The sequence below is a fragment of the Dermacentor silvarum genome, chromosome 9 (genome assembly GCF_013339745.2).
Source record: "Dermacentor silvarum isolate Dsil-2018 chromosome 9, BIME_Dsil_1.4, whole genome shotgun sequence".
Taxonomy (NCBI): Eukaryota; Metazoa; Arthropoda; class Arachnida; order Ixodida; family Ixodidae; genus Dermacentor; species Dermacentor silvarum.
Window position 1 is genome coordinate 48,436,863 of NC_051162.1, and position 19,878 is coordinate 48,456,740.

The 19,878-nt window shown below is 48.3% G+C and overlaps 1 protein-coding gene across 4 annotated transcripts in view; it reads right to left on the reverse strand.

Moving 5' to 3' along the window:
- LOC125940207 (uncharacterized) overlaps positions 1-19,878 on the reverse strand; it is a 149,209-nt gene that overhangs the window by 78,998 nt on the left and 50,333 nt on the right. For 2 of the 4 annotated variants that reach the window (XM_049656032.1, XM_049656029.1), the window contains one exon: positions 12,393-13,001. The exons of the other annotated variants lie outside the window; for them this stretch is intronic. In XM_049656032.1, the coding sequence (XP_049511989.1) occupies positions 12,957-13,001 (45 nt within the window). In that variant the 3' untranslated portion in view covers positions 12,393-12,956. Of the gene's footprint in view, positions 1-12,392; positions 13,002-19,878 lie in introns of those variants that run through there. 4 annotated transcript variants of the gene reach the window in all.

Sequence of the window (19,878 nt, forward strand, 5' to 3'; positions counted from 1 at the left end):
GGGGTGCGTCCATCATCACAGGTGGACACTGACTTAAAGTAATTATTAAAGGCTTCAGTGATGCTAAGATTATCTGAGCATGGTGGTTGGCAATAATAAATGAAGGAGAGCTCTGACTTGGTGGACTGATGGTTCGCCACAACTTTGACGGTTTGTTTTTAATGAAGGATGACAAAGTGCTATTAAGTAGAAACTTTCGCATTTGACATAGCAGATTTTAAGTTATTTTTAAGTGAGGACAATACTGAAGCTTTCATTGGATTGTTTGCATAGGGTTGTTTGCGAAGACGCCTGATGCGACGAATTAAGTGTATAATTTCACGTGTGTACCACGGGTGCTTGGGATTGCGCTTCACACACTTGGTTGGAATGTAATCAGTGATACATTAATTCACAATTGAGCAAAACGGTTCACTAACACGTCAACAGAGGAATGGTTCGCTCAGCTCAAAAACTCATCAAAAGAGCATGCGAGTAACTCAGTTATGGAGTTGTCGTCGGCACGTTCAAAGTTTAATACAGTCTGAAGGAAGCCTAGGCACAGTTGCTAAATTCAAATAAACAATGACACCCTTATGGTCCGACAGGCCTTCAACAATATTACAATCATAACCATTTTGTCTAAGTAGCTCATTTATGAAAACAAGATCTAAAATTGAGCTTTCGCGGTTGCGGTATTCACAATTTGTGTCAAATCGAAAGAAATAGTCATGTTAATCAAGTAATCGTAAATGACTTTGTGACGGCCATTTGCAGATAGTGTTGGAAAATCTATGCCAGGGGTGTTAAAATCACCAGCACCTAACATTTTACAACAGTTAAGTTTGTGTTTGGTTATATAATCGGTAAGATCAGAAAAGACACTGAAATCCGTGTCAGGGGGTCGATAAACAGCTCCTACAGCCAAAGTGAGACCACAAAGCCTGATTTTGCACCATACAGATTCGCAGTTAGGAACGTCAGGCAATACTGTAAACTGAATATCTTGGTTCACAAAGAGTGCCACACCGCCACCGCACCGGCCGCTTCTATCTTTCCTGAGGACAATGTAACCTGGCGGCAAAATTTCAGAGTCTAAGATGTGTTCATCAAGCCACGTTTCAGTCACGCAAATCACAGAAGGATGATAAAATGCAACAAAGTGATGAAAGTCTTGAATTTTGTTAAGAAGGCTGCGGGCATTAACATTTACCAGCGAGAAATTAGTATCAGAATGCAGTCAAGTTTCATTTGCAGCAGAAGTTTGCTTTTTGGTTTTAATGATTGAATCACCTGCTTCATTCAACCACATAGCGTACATTGTCTATCAGCAAGGAATCATATTGCAGACGAACCGTAGAGGCATTTTTCCTTTGATTTACAGACCCTCTCCAAAGAGCTTGGCGTATCTTTCGAACCCGTTTAGAGAAGTCCTCTTTATATATATTTCTGTTCCTTTAAGTATTCGCGCATTCTGTAATATTGCAAGCTTTGACCTGTAGTCCAAAAATTTGAAGATAGCAGGACGGGGTTTATCACCTCGACGCGCCCCAAGCCTGTGCCAACGTTCAATGTCTGCACATTGAACACCAAGTTTATCAGATATTAAGTTTGTGAACGCATCAAGCAGTTGCCCGGATGGGGTTCAGGTAATCCGTAGACAACAAGATTATTTCTACGCGACCTGTTTTCAAGATCGTCAGACCGACTGTCCAGCTTCAATACCAGGTCTGTAAGATGAGCGACAGTTTTTTCAAGTTCCTGACCGCGCGGAATCACTTCCGTGACTGGTATTACTGACGTCTCAAGCCTATTTAGCCTTTCTTTGATGGAAGCAAACTTGGCTGTCCAAGAAGATATCTCGGAACGAATTTTTTCCTGCCCTGCGAGCAAATGCGATAGTGTTTCCTGTAACATATCGGGACCAGGATTGGTCTCGACGTCACCAGATAACATCAACAACATTCTACGGACAGAAAAAATAGATAACGCTCTCATCAGTGGGTCAGGCAGCAGCACTACACATCGATCATCACTTCTATAGCAGGGAAAATCGTACTTCGGGCCTACCTGAAAGACAGTGCAGGCAAGTTTGAACCATGTGCTCATCGTGCCGCCGCAAGACCCACTGAAGAGGATAGCGTCCGTCCTCGGCTTTATAGCACTGTAGAAACGACCAGGTGACGCTGTGGTAGTACTCCATGCGCAGAAGGGCTCGCCAAAGGTCAAGCCACGCAGGTCTGGTGCTTCAATCCAACGATGATTCGGTGGTTGTATCACATCGTCCGATATGACGGTTCCGAGTAACCTTTTGAAGGATGGGCCAAAGGGATCATGCGCAGAGGTAGCACATTCCTGAAGACATCTGGCTTCGGTGCAAGCGGCAATCTGAAAGACAGTGCAGGCAAGTTTGAACCATGTGCTCATCGTGCCGCCGCAAGACCCACTGAAGAGGATAGCGTCCGTCCTCGGCTTTATAGCACTGTAGAAACGACCAGGTGACGCTGTGGTAGTACTCCATGCGCAGAAGGGCTCGCCAAAGGTCAAGCCACGCAGGTCTGGTGCTTCAATCCAACGATGATTCGGTGGTTGTATCACATCGTCCGATATGACGGTTCCGAGTAACCTTTTGAAGGATGGGCCAAAGGGATCATGCGCAGAGGTAGCACATTCCTGAAGACATCTGGCTTCGGTGCAAGCGGCAATCTGAAAGACAGTGCAGGCAAGTTTGAACCATGTGCTCATAGTGCCGCCGCAAGACCCACTGAAGAGTATAGCGTCCGTCCTCGGTTTTATAGCACTGTAGAGACGACCAGGTGACGCTGTGGTAGTACTCCATGCACAGAAGGGCTCGCCAAAGGTCAAGCCACGCAGGTCTGGTGCTTCAATCCAACGATGATTCGGTGGTTGTATCACATCGTCCGATATGACGGTTCCGAGTAACCTTTTGAAGGATGGGCCAAAGGGATCATGCGCAGAGGTAGCACATTCCTGAAGACATCTGGCTTAGGTGCAAGCGGCAATCTGAAAGACAGTGCAGGCAAGTTTGAACCATGTGCTCATCGTGCCGCCGCAAGACCCACTGAAGAGGATAGCGTCCGTCCTCGGCTTTATAGCACTGTAGAGACGACCAGGTGACACTGTGGTAGTACTCCATGCGCAGAAGGGCTCGCCAAAGCTCAAGCCACGCAGGTCTGGTGCTTCAATCCAACGATGATTCGGTGGTTGTATAACATCGTCCGATATGACGGTTCCGAGTAACCTTTTGAAGGATGGGCCAAAGGGATCATGCGCAGAGGTAACACATTCCTGAAGACATCTAGCTTCGGTGCAAGAGGCAATCTGAAAGACAGTGCAGGCAAGTTTGAACCATGTGCTCATAGTGCCGCCGCAAGACCCACTGAAGAGGATAGCGTCCGTCCTCGGCTTTATAGCACTGTAGAGACGACCAGGTGACGCTGTGGTAGTACTCCATGCGCAGAAGGGCTCGCCAAAGGTCAAGCCACGCAGGTCTGGTGCTTCAATCCAACGATGATTCGGTGGTTGTATCACATCGTCCGATATGACGGTTCCGAGTAACCTTTTGAAGGATGGGCCAAAGGGATCATGCGCAGAGGTAGCACATTCCTGAAGACATCTGGCTTCGGTGCAAGCGGCAATCTGAAAGACAGTGCAGGCAAGTTTGAACCATGTGCTCATCGTGCCGCCGCAAGACCCACTGAAGAGGATAGCGTCCGTCCTCGGCTTTATAGCACTGTAGAGACGACCAGGTGACGCTGTGGTAGTACTCCATGCGCAGAAGGGCTCGCCAAAGCTCAAGCCACGCAGGTCTGGTGCTTCAATCCAACGATGATTCGGTGGTTGTATCACATCGTCCGATATGATGGTTCCGAGTAACCTTTTGAAGGATGGGCCAAAGGGATCATGCGCAGAGGTAACACATTCCTGAAGACATCTAGCTTCGGTGCAAGCGGCAATCTGAAAGACAGTGCAGGCAAGTTTGAACCATGTGCTCATCGTGCCGCCGCAAGACCCACTGAAGAGGATAGCGTCCGTCCTCGGCTTTATAGCACTGTAGAGACGACCAGGTGACGCTGTGGTAGTACTCCATGCGCAGAAGGGCTCGCCAAACTCAAGCCACGCAGGTCTGGTGCTTCAATCCAACGATGATTCGGTGGTTGTATCACATCGTCCGATATGACGGTTCCGAGTAACCTTTTGAAGCATGGGCCAAAGGGATCATGCGCAGAGGTAGCACATTCCTGAAGACATCTAGCTTCGGTGCAAGAGGCAATCTGAAAGACAGTGCAGGCAAGTTTGAACCATGTGCTCATCGTGCCGCCGCAAGACCCACTGAAGAGGATAGCGTCCGTCCTCGGCTTTATAGCACTGTAGAGACGACCAGGTGACGCTGTGGTAGTACTCCATGCGCAGAAGGGCTCGCCAAAGCTCAAGCCACGCAGGTCTGGTGCTTCAATCCAACGATGATTCGGTGGTTGTATCACATCGTCCGATATGACGGTTCCGAGTAACCTTTTGAAGGATGGGCCAAAGGGATCATGCGCAGAGGTAGCACATTCCTGAAGACATCTGGCTTCGGTGCAAGCGGCAATCTGAAAGACAGTGCAGGCAAGTTTGAACCATGTGCTGATCGTGCCGCCGCAAGACCCACTGAAGAGGATAGCGTCCGTCCTCGGCTTTATAGCACTGTAGAGACGACCAGGTGACGCTGTGGTAGTACTCCATGCGCAGAAGGGCTCGCCAAAGGTCAAGCCACGCAGGTCTGGTGCTTCAATCCAACGATGATTCGGTGGTTGTATCACATCGTCCGATATGACGGTTCCGAGTAACCTTTTGAAGGATGGGCCAAAGGGATCATGCGCAGAGGTAGCACATTCCTGAAGACATTTAGGCTTCGGCGCAAGCGGCAATCTGAAAGACAGTGCAGGCAAGTTTGAACCATGTGCTCATCGTGCCGCCGCAAGACCCACTGAAGAGGATAGCGTCCGTCCTCGGCTTTATAGCACTGTAGAGACGACCAGGTGACGCTGTGGTAGTACTCCATGCGCAGAAGGGCTCGCCAAAGCTCAAGCCACGCAGGTCTGGTGCTTCAATCCAACGATGATTCGGTGGTTGTATCACATCGTCCGATATGACGGTTCCGAGTAACCTTTTGAAGGATGGGCCAAAGGGATCATGCGCAGAGGTAGCACATTCCTGAAGACATCTAGCTTCGGTGCAAGCGGCAATCTGAAAGACAGTGCAGGCAAGTTTGAACCATGTGCTCATCGTGCCGCCGCAAGACCCACTGAAGAGGATAGCGTCCGTCCTCGGCTTTATAGCACTGTAGAGACGACCAGGTGACGCTGTGGTAGTACTCCATGCGCAGAAGGGCTCGCCAAAGCTCAAGCCACGCAGGTCTGGTGCTTCAATCCAACGATGATTCGGTGGTTGTATCACATCGTCCGATATGACGGTTCCGAGTAACCTTTTGAAGGATGGGCCAAAGGGATCATGCGCAGAGGTAGCACATTCCTGAAGACATCTGGCTTCGGTGCAAGCGGCAATCTGAAAGACAGTGCAGGCAAGTTTGAACCATGTGCTGATCGTGCCGCCGCAAGACCCACTGAAGAGGATAGCGTCCGTCCTCGGCTTTATAGCACTGTAGAGACGACCAGGTGACGCTGTGGTAGTACTCCATGCGCAGAAGGGCTCGCCAAAGGTCAAGCCACGCAGGTCTGGTGCTTCAATCCAACGATGATTCGGTGGTTGTATCACATCGTCCGATATGACGGTTCCGAGTAACCTTTTGAAGGATGGGCCAAAGGGATCATGCGCAGAGGTAGCACATTCCTGAAGACATCTGGCTTCGGTGCAAGCGGCAATCTGAAAGACAGTGCAGGCAAGTTTGAACCATGTGCTCATCGTGCCGCCGCAAGACCCACTGAAGAGGATAGCGTCCGTCCTCGGCTTTATAGCACTGTAGAGACGACCAGGTGACGCTGTGGTAGTACTCCATGCGCAGAAGGGCTCGCCAAAGCTCAAGCCACGCAGGTCTGGTGCTTCAATCCAACGATGATTCGGTGGTTGTATCACATCGTCCGATATGACGGTTCCGAGTAACCTTTTGAAGGATGGGCCAAAGGGATCATGCGCAGAGGTAGCACATTCCTGAAGACATCTAGCTTCGGTGCAAGCGGCAATCTGAAAGACAGTGCAGGCAAGTTTGAACCATGTGCTCATCGTGCCGCCGCAAGACCCACTGAAGAGGATAGCGTCCGTCCTCGGCTTTATAGCACTGTAGAGACGACCAGGTGACGCTGTGGTAGTACTCCATGCGCAGAAGGGCTCGCCAAAGCTCAAGCCACGCAGGTCTGGTGCTTCAATCCAACGATGATTCGGTGGTTGTATCACATCGTCCGATATGACGGTTCCGAGTAACCTTTTGAAGGATGGGCCAAAGGGATCATGCGCAGAGGTAGCACATTCCTGAAGACATCTAGCTTCGGTGCAAGAGGCAATCTGAAAGACAGTGCAGGCAAGTTTGAACCATGTGCTCATCGTGCCGCCGCAAGACCCACTGAAGAGGATAGCGTCCGTCCTCGGCTTTATAGCACTGTAGAGACGACCAGGTGACGCTGTGGTAGTACTCCATGCGCAGAAGGGCTCGCCAAAGCTCAAGCCACGCAGGTCTGGTGCTTCAATCCAACGATGATTCGGTGGTTGTATCACATCGTCCGATATGACGGTTCCGAGTAACCTTTTGAAGGATGGGCCAAAGGGATCATGCGCAGAGGTAGCACATTCCTGAAGACATCTAGCTTCGGTGCAAGAGGCAATCTGAAAGACAGTGCAGGCAAGTTTGAACCATGTGCTCATCGTGCCGCCGCAAGACCCACTGAAGAGGATAGCGTCCGTCCTCGGCTTTATAGCACTGTAGAGACGACCAGGCTGACGCTGTGGTAGTACTCCATGCGCAGAAGGGCTCGCCAAAGGTCAAGCCACGCAGGTCTGGTGCTTCAATCCAACGATGATTCGGTGGTTGTATCACATCGTCCGATATGACGGTTCCGAGTAACCTTTTGAAGGATGGGCCAAAGGGATCATGCGCAGAGGTAGCACATTCCTGAAGACATCTGGCTTCGGTGCAAGCGGCAATCTGAAAGACAGTGCAGGCAAGTTTGAACCATGTGCTCATCGTGCCGCCGCAAGACCCACTGAAGAGGATAGCGTCCGTCCTCGGCTTTATAGCACTGTAGAAACGACCAGGTGACGCTGTGGTAGTACTCCATGCGCAGAAGGGCTCGCCAAAGGTCAAGCCACGCAGGTCTGGTGCTTCAATCCAACGATGATTCGGTGGTTGTATCACATCGTCCGATATGACGGTTCCGAGTAACCTTTTGAAGGATGGGCCAAAGGGATCATGCGCAGAGGTAGCACATTCCTGAAGACATCTGGCTTCGGTGCAAGCGGCAATCTGAAAGACAGTGCAGGCAAGTTTGAACCATGTGCTCATCGTGCCGCCGCAAGACCCACTGAAGAGGATAGCGTCCGTCCTCGGCTTTATAGCACTGTAGAGACGACCAGGTGACGCTGTGGTAGTACTCCATGCGCAGAAGGGCTCGCCAAAGCTCAAGCCACGCAGGTCTGGTGCTTCAATATAACGATGATTCGGTGGTTGTATCACATCGTCCGATATGACGGTTCCGAGTAACCTTTTGAAGGATGGGCCAAAGGGATCATGCGCAGAGGTAGCACATTCCTGAAGACATCTAGCTTCGGTGCAAGAGGCAATCTGAAAGACAGTGCAGGCAAGTTTGAACCATGTGCTCATCGTGCCGCCGCAAGACCCACTGAAGAGGATAGCGTCCGTCCTCGGCTTTATAGCACTGTAGAGACGACCAGGTGACGCTGTGGTAGTACTCCATGCGCAGAAGGGCTCGCCAAAGCTCAAGCCACGCAGGTCTGGTGCTTCAATCCAACGATGATTCGGTGGTTGTATCACATCGTCCGATATGACGGTTCCGAGTAACCTTTTGAAGGATGGGCCAAAGGCATCATGCGCAGAGGTAGCACATTCCTGAAGACATCTAGCTTCGGTGCAAGAGGCAATCTGAAAGACAGTGCAGGCAAGTTTGAACCATGTGCTCATCGTGCCGCCGCAAGACCCACTGAAGAGGATAGCGTCCGTCCTCGGCTTTATAGCACTGTAGAGACGACCAGGTGACGCTGTGGTAGTACTCCATGCGCAGAAGGGCTCGCCAAAGGTCAAGCCACGCAGGTCTGGTGCTTCAATCCAACGATGATTCGGTGGTTGTATCACATCGTCCGATATGACGGTTCCGAGTAACCTTTTGAAGGATGGGCCAAAGGGAATCATGCGCAGAGGTAGCACATTCCTGAAGACATCTAGCTTCGGTGCAAGAGGCAATCTGAAAGACAGTGCAGGCAAGTTTGAACCATGTGCTCATCGTGCCGCCGCAAGACCCACTGAAGAGGATAGCGTCCGTCCTCGGCTTTATAGCACTGTAGAGACGACCAGGTGACGCTGTGGTAGTACTCCATGCGCAGAAGGGCTCGCCAAAGGTCAAGCCACGCAGGTCTGGTGCTTCAATCCAACGATGATTCGGTGGTTGTATCACATCGTCCGATATGACGGTTCCGAGTAACCTTTTGAAGGATGGGCCAAAGGGATCATGCGCAGAGGTAGCACATTCCTGAAGACATCTAGCTTCGGTGCAAGAGGCAATCTGAAAGACAGTGCAGGCAAGTTTGAACCATGTGCTCATAGTGCCGCCGCAAGACCCACACGATTTGACGATTTCGTCAAATCGTGTGTGTCAATTCAGATGACGATTTCGTGGAGCAGCAGAGGGAGATATATAGAGACAACCAAGTACAAGTGGTATGGGAAGGTCGAAAAGGTAATGAATTGGTGGGAAATAACCAATGATTGAAGCAAGGATGCCCTCTGTCACCATTGTTGTTCACGCTTTACGTTAAGGGTATAGAAAGACGACTGGAAAACAGCGAATTAGGTTTTGATTTATCCTACATGCGTAATGGACAAATGGTGCAACAGAAGTTCCCTGGACTGATGTACGCAGATGACATTGTGCTACTAGCGGACAATAAAAAAGATTTACAGTTACTTGCGAATATCTGTGGGAATGCAGCGACAAATCTAGGCCTTAAGTTTAGCACAGAGAAATCAGGAATTATGATCTTTAATGAAGAAACGAGTAACTTCGTGGTGTCACTTCAACAGCAAGTAATACCCACAGTGAAGCAATATAAGTACCTCGGTGTACACATAAACGAAGGAACGAATTACACAAGCAACCACCAAGATAATCTGAAAATAAAGGGGAAGCGGAATGCAGCAATAATGAAACACAGAGCACTGTGGGGTCACAATAAGTATGAGGTGGTGCGTGGAATCTGGAAAGGAGTAATGGTGCCAGCGCTAACATTCGCAAATGCCATTCTAATTGGATGCAAAGAATGGAAACAAAAAGGATAATGGAGATTTATAAGAATTAGAAGAAAGAAATTAGAAGGGAAAATCTGTACGATAGCACAAAGCTTTGCTATTTGAGGCTCGAGCTGGTTGCCAAAGGACCAAAACATACCGAAGCAAATATTCAGAACTAGATGAGGCATGTGTATGCTGCAGTAAAGATTCAGAGACCACTCAGCACATCCTAATGGAATGCGACAGGATCCACCCAGCGAGAACCGCAGCTAACGTGCAACTCCCAGAAGTGCTTGGGTTTAAACTGGAAGGAAAGATCAACAGATCAGCCGTAGAGATAAGCAAGAGACGATTAAAGTACTGGTGGAAAAAAAGCACGGAAAAGATGGATACGACCTGATCTCTTAAAATCATAGGTAGCGGTACAAGGTAAATTTTTGAAAAAAGAAAAAGGATAATGAGAGGTATACAAAAATGCCAGATAAAGAACATGTGTAGTATACCTGGTTAAATCAAGCAGGCTAGGTGACTATTTGTCGCCACCCCGTTTCAAAGGGGATGCCATTAAATCATCATCATCATCGAAGCGAGAAATGGGAGTATATCTGCAGTACACGCCTTATACCTAACGCGCTGTAACGGTGGCAATAAGTTGTGTCGCTATTTTGATTCAATGCTAAATACGTTTCGTAGACAGCCATTGTTAGAACCTCAATAGGGATATCGGTCCTCCCTGCCTGCTCTCGAGTCCACACCGCTGTATTCTTCTCCATTAACGTTACACCTAAAGTGCTTCTTTGAATCGCTCGTTGTACGGTCCTTAAAACTCCCTAGCGTAAGCATAGCGAAAATCAAGTATAAACTGCAGTGTATCACGAAAGTACAGGTACATGTAAAGTAGGACCCATTACTTTGTGAGTGCTATAGGATCAGTAAATAATATAGCCGCCGATCTGACGAGCTTCCTGCAATGAATCTTAAACGAAGTTTTTTGCGAGACAATACATTTCAAGGCTATGCAAGGAGACATGGAGAGAGTAACTTTATTTATGTTCAAGTTTGCGCAAGGAACTGCTAAGGTTCTTATGCCATTTCAGAAGTTTTAGTGATATGGCTCCACCGAAACGCGCATGTAAATGTTCATCTTCTTCACTGCGTCTTACAGCATAGGAATTACCTGCCTGCACAGCAAGACCGAAAGAGGTGACAGGATTCCTACCACGCCACTCTCACCACCGTGGTCACGCTGTCGCACTTTTCATTGCGCCATTTTCAGGATCGTACTAGTTTCCTATCGCCCAGTTCGTAGTACGATGGAAGCTTACAGAAAGGCTGGTACAATGACAGCCCGTACTGAGAATGATGAAACAACGGGAAAAGAGACTAATGCCTCACTGACAGCGGTCATAATGATGCATCTCGAAAAACTGGAGTCAGATTATTCCCTCATAATCATACGCGTCCGAATTTGATTGCTGAAAGCGAAATCACGCCTTCTATCGCTTGCATTGACCTCGGCAATTCGCCGGCGACCTTACCGCGTGTCATCATCCGAGCACCAAGTTCTTCAACAAGAGGTTGACAACAAGAGTCATTATTGAGCCATCCGCGAGTCCGTGCGCTTCCCCTGTTCTCTACGTTATAAAGGAAAACAGTTGGCGATTCTGCGTAGATTATCGGCATCTGAATAAGATCACCAAGACAGATGTTTATCCTCTTCCACGCATTGATGATGCTCGCTATGCCTTCATGCCGCGACCTATTTTTCATCCATTGACCTGCACTCTGGTTACTGGCAGATCGCCGTCGACGGCAGCGACCGTGAAAAAGTATATGATGGAGAGACGGGACCCCAGGACTGTGCCTTGGCGTACTCCGCAGAGAACTGCGCTGCTAGTTAAGGAGTGGTTGTTAGTATACTCTAACAGCTAACAGCTAGTAACAGCTAACAGTTAGTATACTCTATTAGTCAAGAAATTACGTATCCAGTCTAAAACTGGAGGATTAACGGGTAAGCAAGCCCGAAACAACGCTTTGCAATGTTTTCGAAGAAGCCGTTGCTACGGAACTGGGTCAAGTGCTTTTTCAAAATCGAAACGAAGTCTATCAAACGGAATGTTTCGATCGATGTTAGAGCTTACGTCGTATATAAATGGTGCCTATTGGGTATCGCAAAATGGACCTTTACGGAAGCAATGTTGGCTAGGGTGAAAGATACACAGGCTAGAAATTTAGGAATGTGGGAATACAGTGTTTGTTCTATTACGAACTGACGCTGGTTAGGGAAATTGGGTGGGAACTGCTATATTGCACTCAGCGTGGCTCATTCGCACTCAAATTAAACATTTCACTCAGCCGGGCTCATTTAAATCCAGAGTCACAAAAATTGTACAAACTTGGAGTCAAATTCAGGAAAATTAAGCGAGAGAGTATGAGTGAGTCGACTTATCAGTGAATTTGCCGACTTATGGTGCTATGTCGCCCCAGGTTATATTTATGTCAATGTCACCAGACCGGATCGAGTGCCTTGTCACATTTGTGTTTGCGTTGTGAGATGCAAGACTTGAAGTCCAGGTTAGAACACAGTCCCGCAAATCAAAAGCCAGTAGGATATCTAGTTTGTTCTACTCTGATTGTCGGACGTAGGTAATTGTGAACACGAAGAAGGTATACGCCGGACACACATGAAAATATGCATAGCAATTGTCCATAGACGTTTAGTAATGCCGTTTATTTAGAACTCAGCGTTATTCCAGCTTTTGGGACTGGGCTAAACAATTTCGCGTCAAAATATGCGAAAGGTACTTTATTATTTAGGAATTGTAACTTGTTTTATCAATTATTCTAAACAAAGAGTCAGGACAATGTATTGTCCAGGTTGCCTAACATAACTTCACCAATAGGCATATCTACCACGTGAGCAGGGGGAGCACTTGCACCACCCGCCACACTTAGAAGGGAGGGTGGAGTAAGTAACGCAACCTGAAGCAATGTTGTATCTACCGGGAAGGCGGGGGGCAAGTGCCCCCCTCTGTCTGCTCGGTAGATACGGCTACATTGGTTAAAGTTGGGTGACACACTCTGTATATATTTAGTGGTGATTAGGTGAACAATAAAAGGCTGCTAAAATATATGTGCAAAGCGCGCGCCCACATCTATGTCTGTGTGTTTTTTTTTCACACATATACTGAATCTCAATATTGCTCAAAAAGGGTAAATAATATTTAATATCATTCAACAATGGGTCAACATTTGGTCGAGTTTACTGTTGTGAATATCTCAACAACTTCATTGTTGAAGTATTGTTGTGTACGTTCAATAAATGTTGAGGCATTCTTGAAATGATATTGAGTCTACCATTCCTTAACAATCTGCCAACATTTCCAGTGTCCTTCTTATAAGGGTAGATTCTGAAGTAGAACTGTACTCCGTGAAGAGATCTCGGGGCGGAGCGCTGGAGTTTTCGGAATTTCTTGTACAAGTGTTGCAACCTAAATTTCGCTCAATTTGCTTGTCGTGGTGGCCTGTGAAGCGTGCTTCCATTTTCCTGCAGGAAACAGTAGAAATATAAAAATTCAACTGAAAGCAGCAAAATAAAGTGTGCGGTTGCAATGCAGGAAAAAGTGTAATTGCCCTGGAGACAAAGTTTGATTTCTTTTATCCTTAATCATCACCGAAAATCTCAGCGTAGTAATACAAAGCCTACATCGTCTACAGTGTAATTGCGGCTAGCTATTAAGGACGGATGGATAGAGCTTAAATTTATATGGGACTGGAAATCATATCGCTTTCAGAAAATGTGGCTTAGGGAAAATAATTTAATACAATATTGTTACGACGAAAGCTTGAAATTTTAGAGAAATAATAGAAAGCAGGATTCAGAGTAGGTTGTCTGCGTGACTGAACTGGGACCTACAGGCTAGAAATGGTCTTATGCGAGGACACGGGTCACTCTTTATGTTTTTCTTAGAAAACAAAATTGGGGAATACAGGCATATGCGTGTTTGAGGTTTCTAACACAGGCACGTAATTTACTAGCATTCCATTTTCGGAGTGCGTAAGAAGTTTACCGGCTCATTATTTTGATACAAGGTAGATTCTATCTTAGCGATTTCAAACAACTGCTTGTACTTATATAGCACGGGTCTCAGACTACTGATGCAGACACTCATTTTGCCAAATCTTATGTGTGATAAGCAATGCATTTTAAATCACAGGCATCTTTACCTAAAACCGATGCTCACGTGAAGATGGTGCGCAAACGTTTGCGATAATTAAGTCTAGTCCTTGAAAGGCCATTCTAAAATTCGCGTCTCTTGATCGCAACTCCTAATTTAATTCTGGAGTTTTGCGTGCCAAAACTACGATTTTATTCTGAGGCACGCCGTAGTGGAAGACTCTCGATTATTTTTGACCACCTGAGCATATTTCATCATCATCATCAGTCTGTATTTATGTCCACTGCAGGACGAAGGCCTCTCACTGCGATCTCCACTTACCCCCGTCTTGCGCTAGCTGATTCCAACTTGCGCCTCGAAATTTCCTAACTTCATCACCACACCTAGTTTTCTGTCGTGTCGACTGTGCTTCCCTTCTCTTGGTATCCACTCTGTAACTCAAATGGTCCCCCGGTTATCCATCCTACGCATTACATGGCCGGTCCTGCTTCATTTCTTTCTCTTAATGTCAACTCGAATATCGGCTATCTCCGTGTTCTCTCTGATCCATACCGCTCTTTTCCTGTCTCTTAACGTTAGCACTAAAATTTTTCGTTTCATCGCTATTTGTGCGGTCCTGATCTTGTTCTCGAGCTTCATTGTTAACCTCCAAGTTTCTGCCCCATATGTTAGCACCGGTAGAATGCAATTATTGTACACTTTTCTTTTCAACGACAGTGCTAAGCTCCCAGTCAGTATTTGACAATGCCTGCCGTATGCACTCCAACCCAATTTTATTTTTGTGTAAGTTTTCTTCATATGATCAGTGTCCCCTGTCAGTAATTGACCTAGATAAACGTACTCCTTTACAGACTCTAGAGGCTGACTGGCGATCCTCAATGCTTGTTCCCTTGCCAGGCTATTAAACATTTTATTTGTCTTCGGCATATAAATCTTCAACCACACTCTTACTCTTTCTCGGTTAAGGTCCTCAATCATTTGTTGTAATTCGTCCTCATGGCTGCTGAATAGGAAATCGAAGGTTTCTGAGATATTCGCCATTGATACCTCGTCTAAGCATGCAGTGAATATCATTGTAGAGATTAAGTCTCCTTACCTGACCCCCTTCGTCATACGTAACTTTCTACTTTTCTTACGGAGAACCAAGGTAGCTGTGAAATCTTTGTAGATATTTGCCAAGGTATTCTTGTATGCCTCCTGTACTCCTTGATTACGCAATGCCTCTATGACTGCTGGTATCTCTACTGAATCAAATGCCTCTTCATAATCTATGAAAGCCATATAGAGAGGTTGATTGTACTCCGCAGATTTCTCAATTGCCTGATTTATGACATGGATATGATCCATCGATGAACCCGCCGTGGTTGCTCAGTGGCTATGGTGTTGGGCTGCTGAGCACGAGGTCGTGGGATCGAATCCCGGCCACGGCGGCCGCATTTCGATGGGGGCGAAATGCGAAAACACCCGTGTACTTAGATTTAGGTGCACGTTAAAGAACCCCAGGTGGTCCAAATTTCCGGAGTCCCCCCCTACGGCGTGCCTCATAATCAGAACTGGTTTTGGCACGTAAAACCCCAGTAATTATTATTTTAATGATCCATCGATGAATATTGCTTTCTGAAGCCAGCCTATTCTCTTGGTTGACTAAAGTCAAGTGATTGCCTGATTCTATTGGAAATCATCGTGGTGAATATTTTATACAATATCGAAAGCAAGCTAATCGGTCTGTAATTCTTCATTCCTTTAACGTCTCCCTTCTTATGGATTAGTGCAATGTTGGCTGTTCTTCCAACTCTCTGGTACACTTGAAGTTGTGAGGCATTGCGTATAAAGGGCCGCAAGCTTTTCAAGCATGATATTTCCTCCATCTTTGATTAAATATACTGTCATTCTATCATATCCAGGAGCTTTTCCCCTGGACATGTCTTGCAAGGCCCTTGTAACTACATCGCTAGTTACAGAAGGAGCCTCTGTTCATAACTGCTTAAAATGAAGGTAGCTTGGCTGCTCTGGGTTGTGGGCTGTACAGGCCTGTATGGAATTCTTCCGATGCTTTTACTATGTAATCGAAATTGCTGATGATACTACCCTGCTTATCTTTCAGTGCATACATCTTGCCTTGTCCTATGCCAAATATTCTTCTCACTTATTTCATGCTGTGTCCATATTTTACGGCTTCCTCAATCTTTTGCACGTTATAATTTCGAATATCCCTTACTTTCTTCTTGTTGATCAGTTTTGACAGTTTAGCGAATTCTATCTGGTGTCTTCAATTTGACACTTTCATGCTTTGTCGTTTGTTTGTTAGGTCATTTGTTACTTGGGAGAGCTTACCTACTGGTTGCCTTGGTGCCTTACCTCCCACTTCAAACCTTCTGAGATCAGGCTAGTTACGGTTTCATTCATTACCTCTATGCTGTCTTTATCTTCCTTTTCTAACGCTGCATATTTGTTTGCGAGCACCAGCCTGAATTCGTCTGCTTTTACCCTTACTGCGTCTAGGTTGGCCTCTTTTTCCTGACTAGTTGTATTTTTTCTCTTTGAAAAATGAAAAATCCTACATCTCACTAACCTATAGTCACCTGCACTTTACCCTACCTTAATTTTCTTCATCCTGCACTATGCTGGGATTGGCAGACAGTATGAAATCTATTTCCTTCCTTGTTTCTCCATAAGGTCTTTTCCAGGTCCACTTCCTGTTGCTGCGCTTCCTGAAGAAGGTATTCATTATTCGGAGCCTATTCCTTTCCGCGAATTCTGCCAATATCTCTCCTCTAGTGTTCCTAGAATCGATGCCGGAGTTGCCAATAGCTTGATCACCAGCCTGCTTTTCCTCCTTTTACATTGAAGTCGCCCATTACTGCTGACACGTATACATGTTTATCTTTCACCGGTGGCCGCTTTCCACCGGCTAACAAATGTTAAACGTTAACGCTCGGCGCAGGACGCGCCTGTATTGGAAGTTTCTAGAACGTTATCGATGCTTCTTTCCGTTGCCTGTTTTCACCGACGCTTATGTTATCTGATTGTATGACCGACGCGAATTGCCTAGAACTGTCTGGAAGACACGCGAGCATCAGGGATTAATCTGGAACCTTCGATGACTCAGGTATAAAAGCCGGCGCGCTTCGCCGCTGATCAGATTTCGACGACCGCCGACTGTGTTCGCCGCTTTCGTTGAGCTTCGAGTGTAGCTTGCTTTTGTGTGCACAGGTTCGCCCAATAAAGAATCAGTCTCGTCATACACAGTTTTACGACTGTTTACTTCAGCGTCACTACTACGTGACATCTCGTGGAGGTGCTAGTGCGTTCATGCAGCGAACGCCCCCGCAAAGCCGCGATCCAAGCCCGAAAGCGGAGGACAACGCCAACGTCGCCAAGGGCCAGCGAGCTAGCCGTAGGCAGCAAGGACTTCTGCCGGAGTACGGACTTCTTCCCGAGAAGACCACAGCGATCAAGGCCAAGTCAACGACCCCAATGGCAGCCCCAGCGTCTCCCATCCTGCTGCAACAACCTCGGGAGTCACCCACCTTCCGTGGATCATCGGCTGAAGACCCTGAAACCTGGCTGGAGACATACGAGCGGACCGCGACGTTCAACAAATGGAGCGACGAGGACAAGCTGCGCCATGTCTATTTTTCGTTGGATGACGCTGCTCGGACCTGGTTTGAGAACAGAGAGACCACCCTGGTTACGTGGGACCTTTTTCGTGAGAACTTCGTGAGCACCTTCACGAGCGTCGTACGAAAGGAAAGGGCAGAGGTTCTCTTAGAAACCAGAGTGCAATTGCCTCAGGAGAGCATCGCGATCTTCACGGCGGAGATCTCTCGCCTCTTCCGCCACGCCGACTCCGACATGTCTGAAGAAAAGAAAGTTTGGTTCTTGATGCGGGGTGCCAAAGAGCAACTATTCGCCGGATTGATGCGCAACCCGCCCAACGACTGTCGCCGAATTTCTTTCCGAGGCTACAACGACCGAGAAGACGCTTAAAATGCGCGTCAGGCAATATACCCGCCGTGCCCTGACCAGCTACGCCGACGCTCAAGCGCTAGGCGCCGACGACCTGCGCGAGACCATCAGAGTGGTCGTTCGCGATGAGCTGCATAAGCTCTTTCCCAGGTCGCAGCCTCACGTGGCATCTATCGCCGACGTCGTCAAAGACGAAGTTCAGCGCTCACTTGGAGTTCCAGATGTGCAGCCACAATCGCCGCAACCCCAGCCGGCAGCGCTGACCTACGCCGCCGTCGCCCGTCGTCAAGGCCCCCCTCCGCGCTCGCGCCAGGGCCCCGTAACGCCGTAGTTCCGTCGTCCACCGACGCCTCCGCCAGCACGCCCGCCCGTCGCCCAGCGCAGCTACCAGAGAAAGACGGACATTTGGCGCGCCCCCGACCACCGCCCACTCTGCTATCACTGCGGGGAAGCCGGCCATGTCTACCGCCGATGCCCATACCGCGAGATGGGCCTACGAGGGTTCGCCGTCAACGCGCCACGTCCACAGCTTGGCGAGTGACCACGCGACAACGCTGACTACCTCGCCGGAGCCCAGTGGCAATCACGACGACCCTCACGATTGCCGTCACCAGGACGTTACCTGTAGCCGCAGCGCCGACTATACACTGGCCCAGCCCGGGGCCGGTCCGTGAGCCCCTATCCGGGAAACTAAAGGCAACAACCGATGGAGGTGCGGTTGCTGTACGACGCAATTCCGAAGATCCTCCGCCGCCGACGAAGAAGATTCGCGAATCATCACGACGAATTATCAGCACGCCGCCTGTCAAGAGCCTTGACGACAACACTTCGCCGCCGAAAGAAGACCTGCCGACGCGACGTAGCAGCAGCGGAGCAAGCCGACGCAGCCGTGATCCGACGCCACGACTTAACCGCAACGCCAGACGACGGTCTACCGACTTAGACGTGCTAATCGATGGTCATAACGTCACCGCTCTCGTCGACCCTGGAGCCGACTATTCCATCTTCAGTGGCCCATTTGCCGCAAAGTTGAAGAAGGTGAAAACAGCCTGGCAAGGACCCGATATCCGGACAGCGGGAGGCCACCTAATAACGCCGACTGGAATCTGCACAGCGCGAGTCACGGTGAACAACCGCACTTACCCGGCGAGCTTCGTAATCCTGCACCACTGCTCCAGGGATGTCATCCTAGGCATTGACTTTCTAAATCAACACGGTGCAGTCATCGACTTAAGGTACAAGTCGATAACGCTTTCAACGCACAACGCGATACCACCGGATACAAGCATAAGTTACCATGCCTTGAATTTGCTTGAAGAACAAGTCACCGTTCCGCCTCGCTCCAGCGTAATGATTTCCGTCGGTACCGAAGTGCCTGCAGACATGGAGGGCGTCATCGAGGGCGATCATCACTTACTGCTCGACCGTAAAATTTGCGTTGCTAGAGGCATAGCTGAGCTACGTGCAGGGAAAGCAAGGGTGATGGTCACGAACTTCAGCCCCGAATACAAGCACATTAACAAAGGCACCACGGTCGCCTACATCGACGAAATAGTACAAGCCAGCAGTGCTTTCGCCTTCACGGATTCCAGTGCACCTGCAACGACGACTATAGTACCTGAACCAACTTTCGACGTCAACCAGAACCTTCCCAGGCATAAAAAATAACAACTAAAAGCTCTGCTCCTGCAATACAAGGACTGTTTCTCGTCGTCGTCAAAAGTTCGACAAACCCCTCTCGCCAAGCACCGCATCATAACCGATGAAAATGTCCGCCCACTCCGTCAGAGCCCGTACCGAGTTTCTGCGCGCGAACGCGAGGTCATAAGGCAACAAGTCGACGAAATGCTACGCGACGACATCATCCAGCCATCCAAGAGTGCGTGGGCGTCCCCCGTGGTGTTAGTGAAGAAGGATGGAACCCTACGTTTCTGCGTCGATCATCGTCGCCTCAACAAGATCACGAAGAAGGACGTATACCCCCTCCCACGGATTGACGACGCCTTGGATCGACTCTACAACGCAAAGTATTTTTCGTCGATGGACCTCAAAACCGGCTACTGGCAAATCGAAGTCGACGAGAAGGACCGGGAGAAGACTGCCTTTATAACACCAGACGGATTGTTCGAGTTCACGGTCATGCCGTTTGGTCTTTGCTCGGCACCTGCGACTTTCCAACGCGTCATGGATACAGTACTGGCAGGCTTGAAGTGGCAGACTTGCCTCGTCTATTTGGACGACGTCGTTGTGTTTGCCTCAAGGTTCGAAGAACACCTG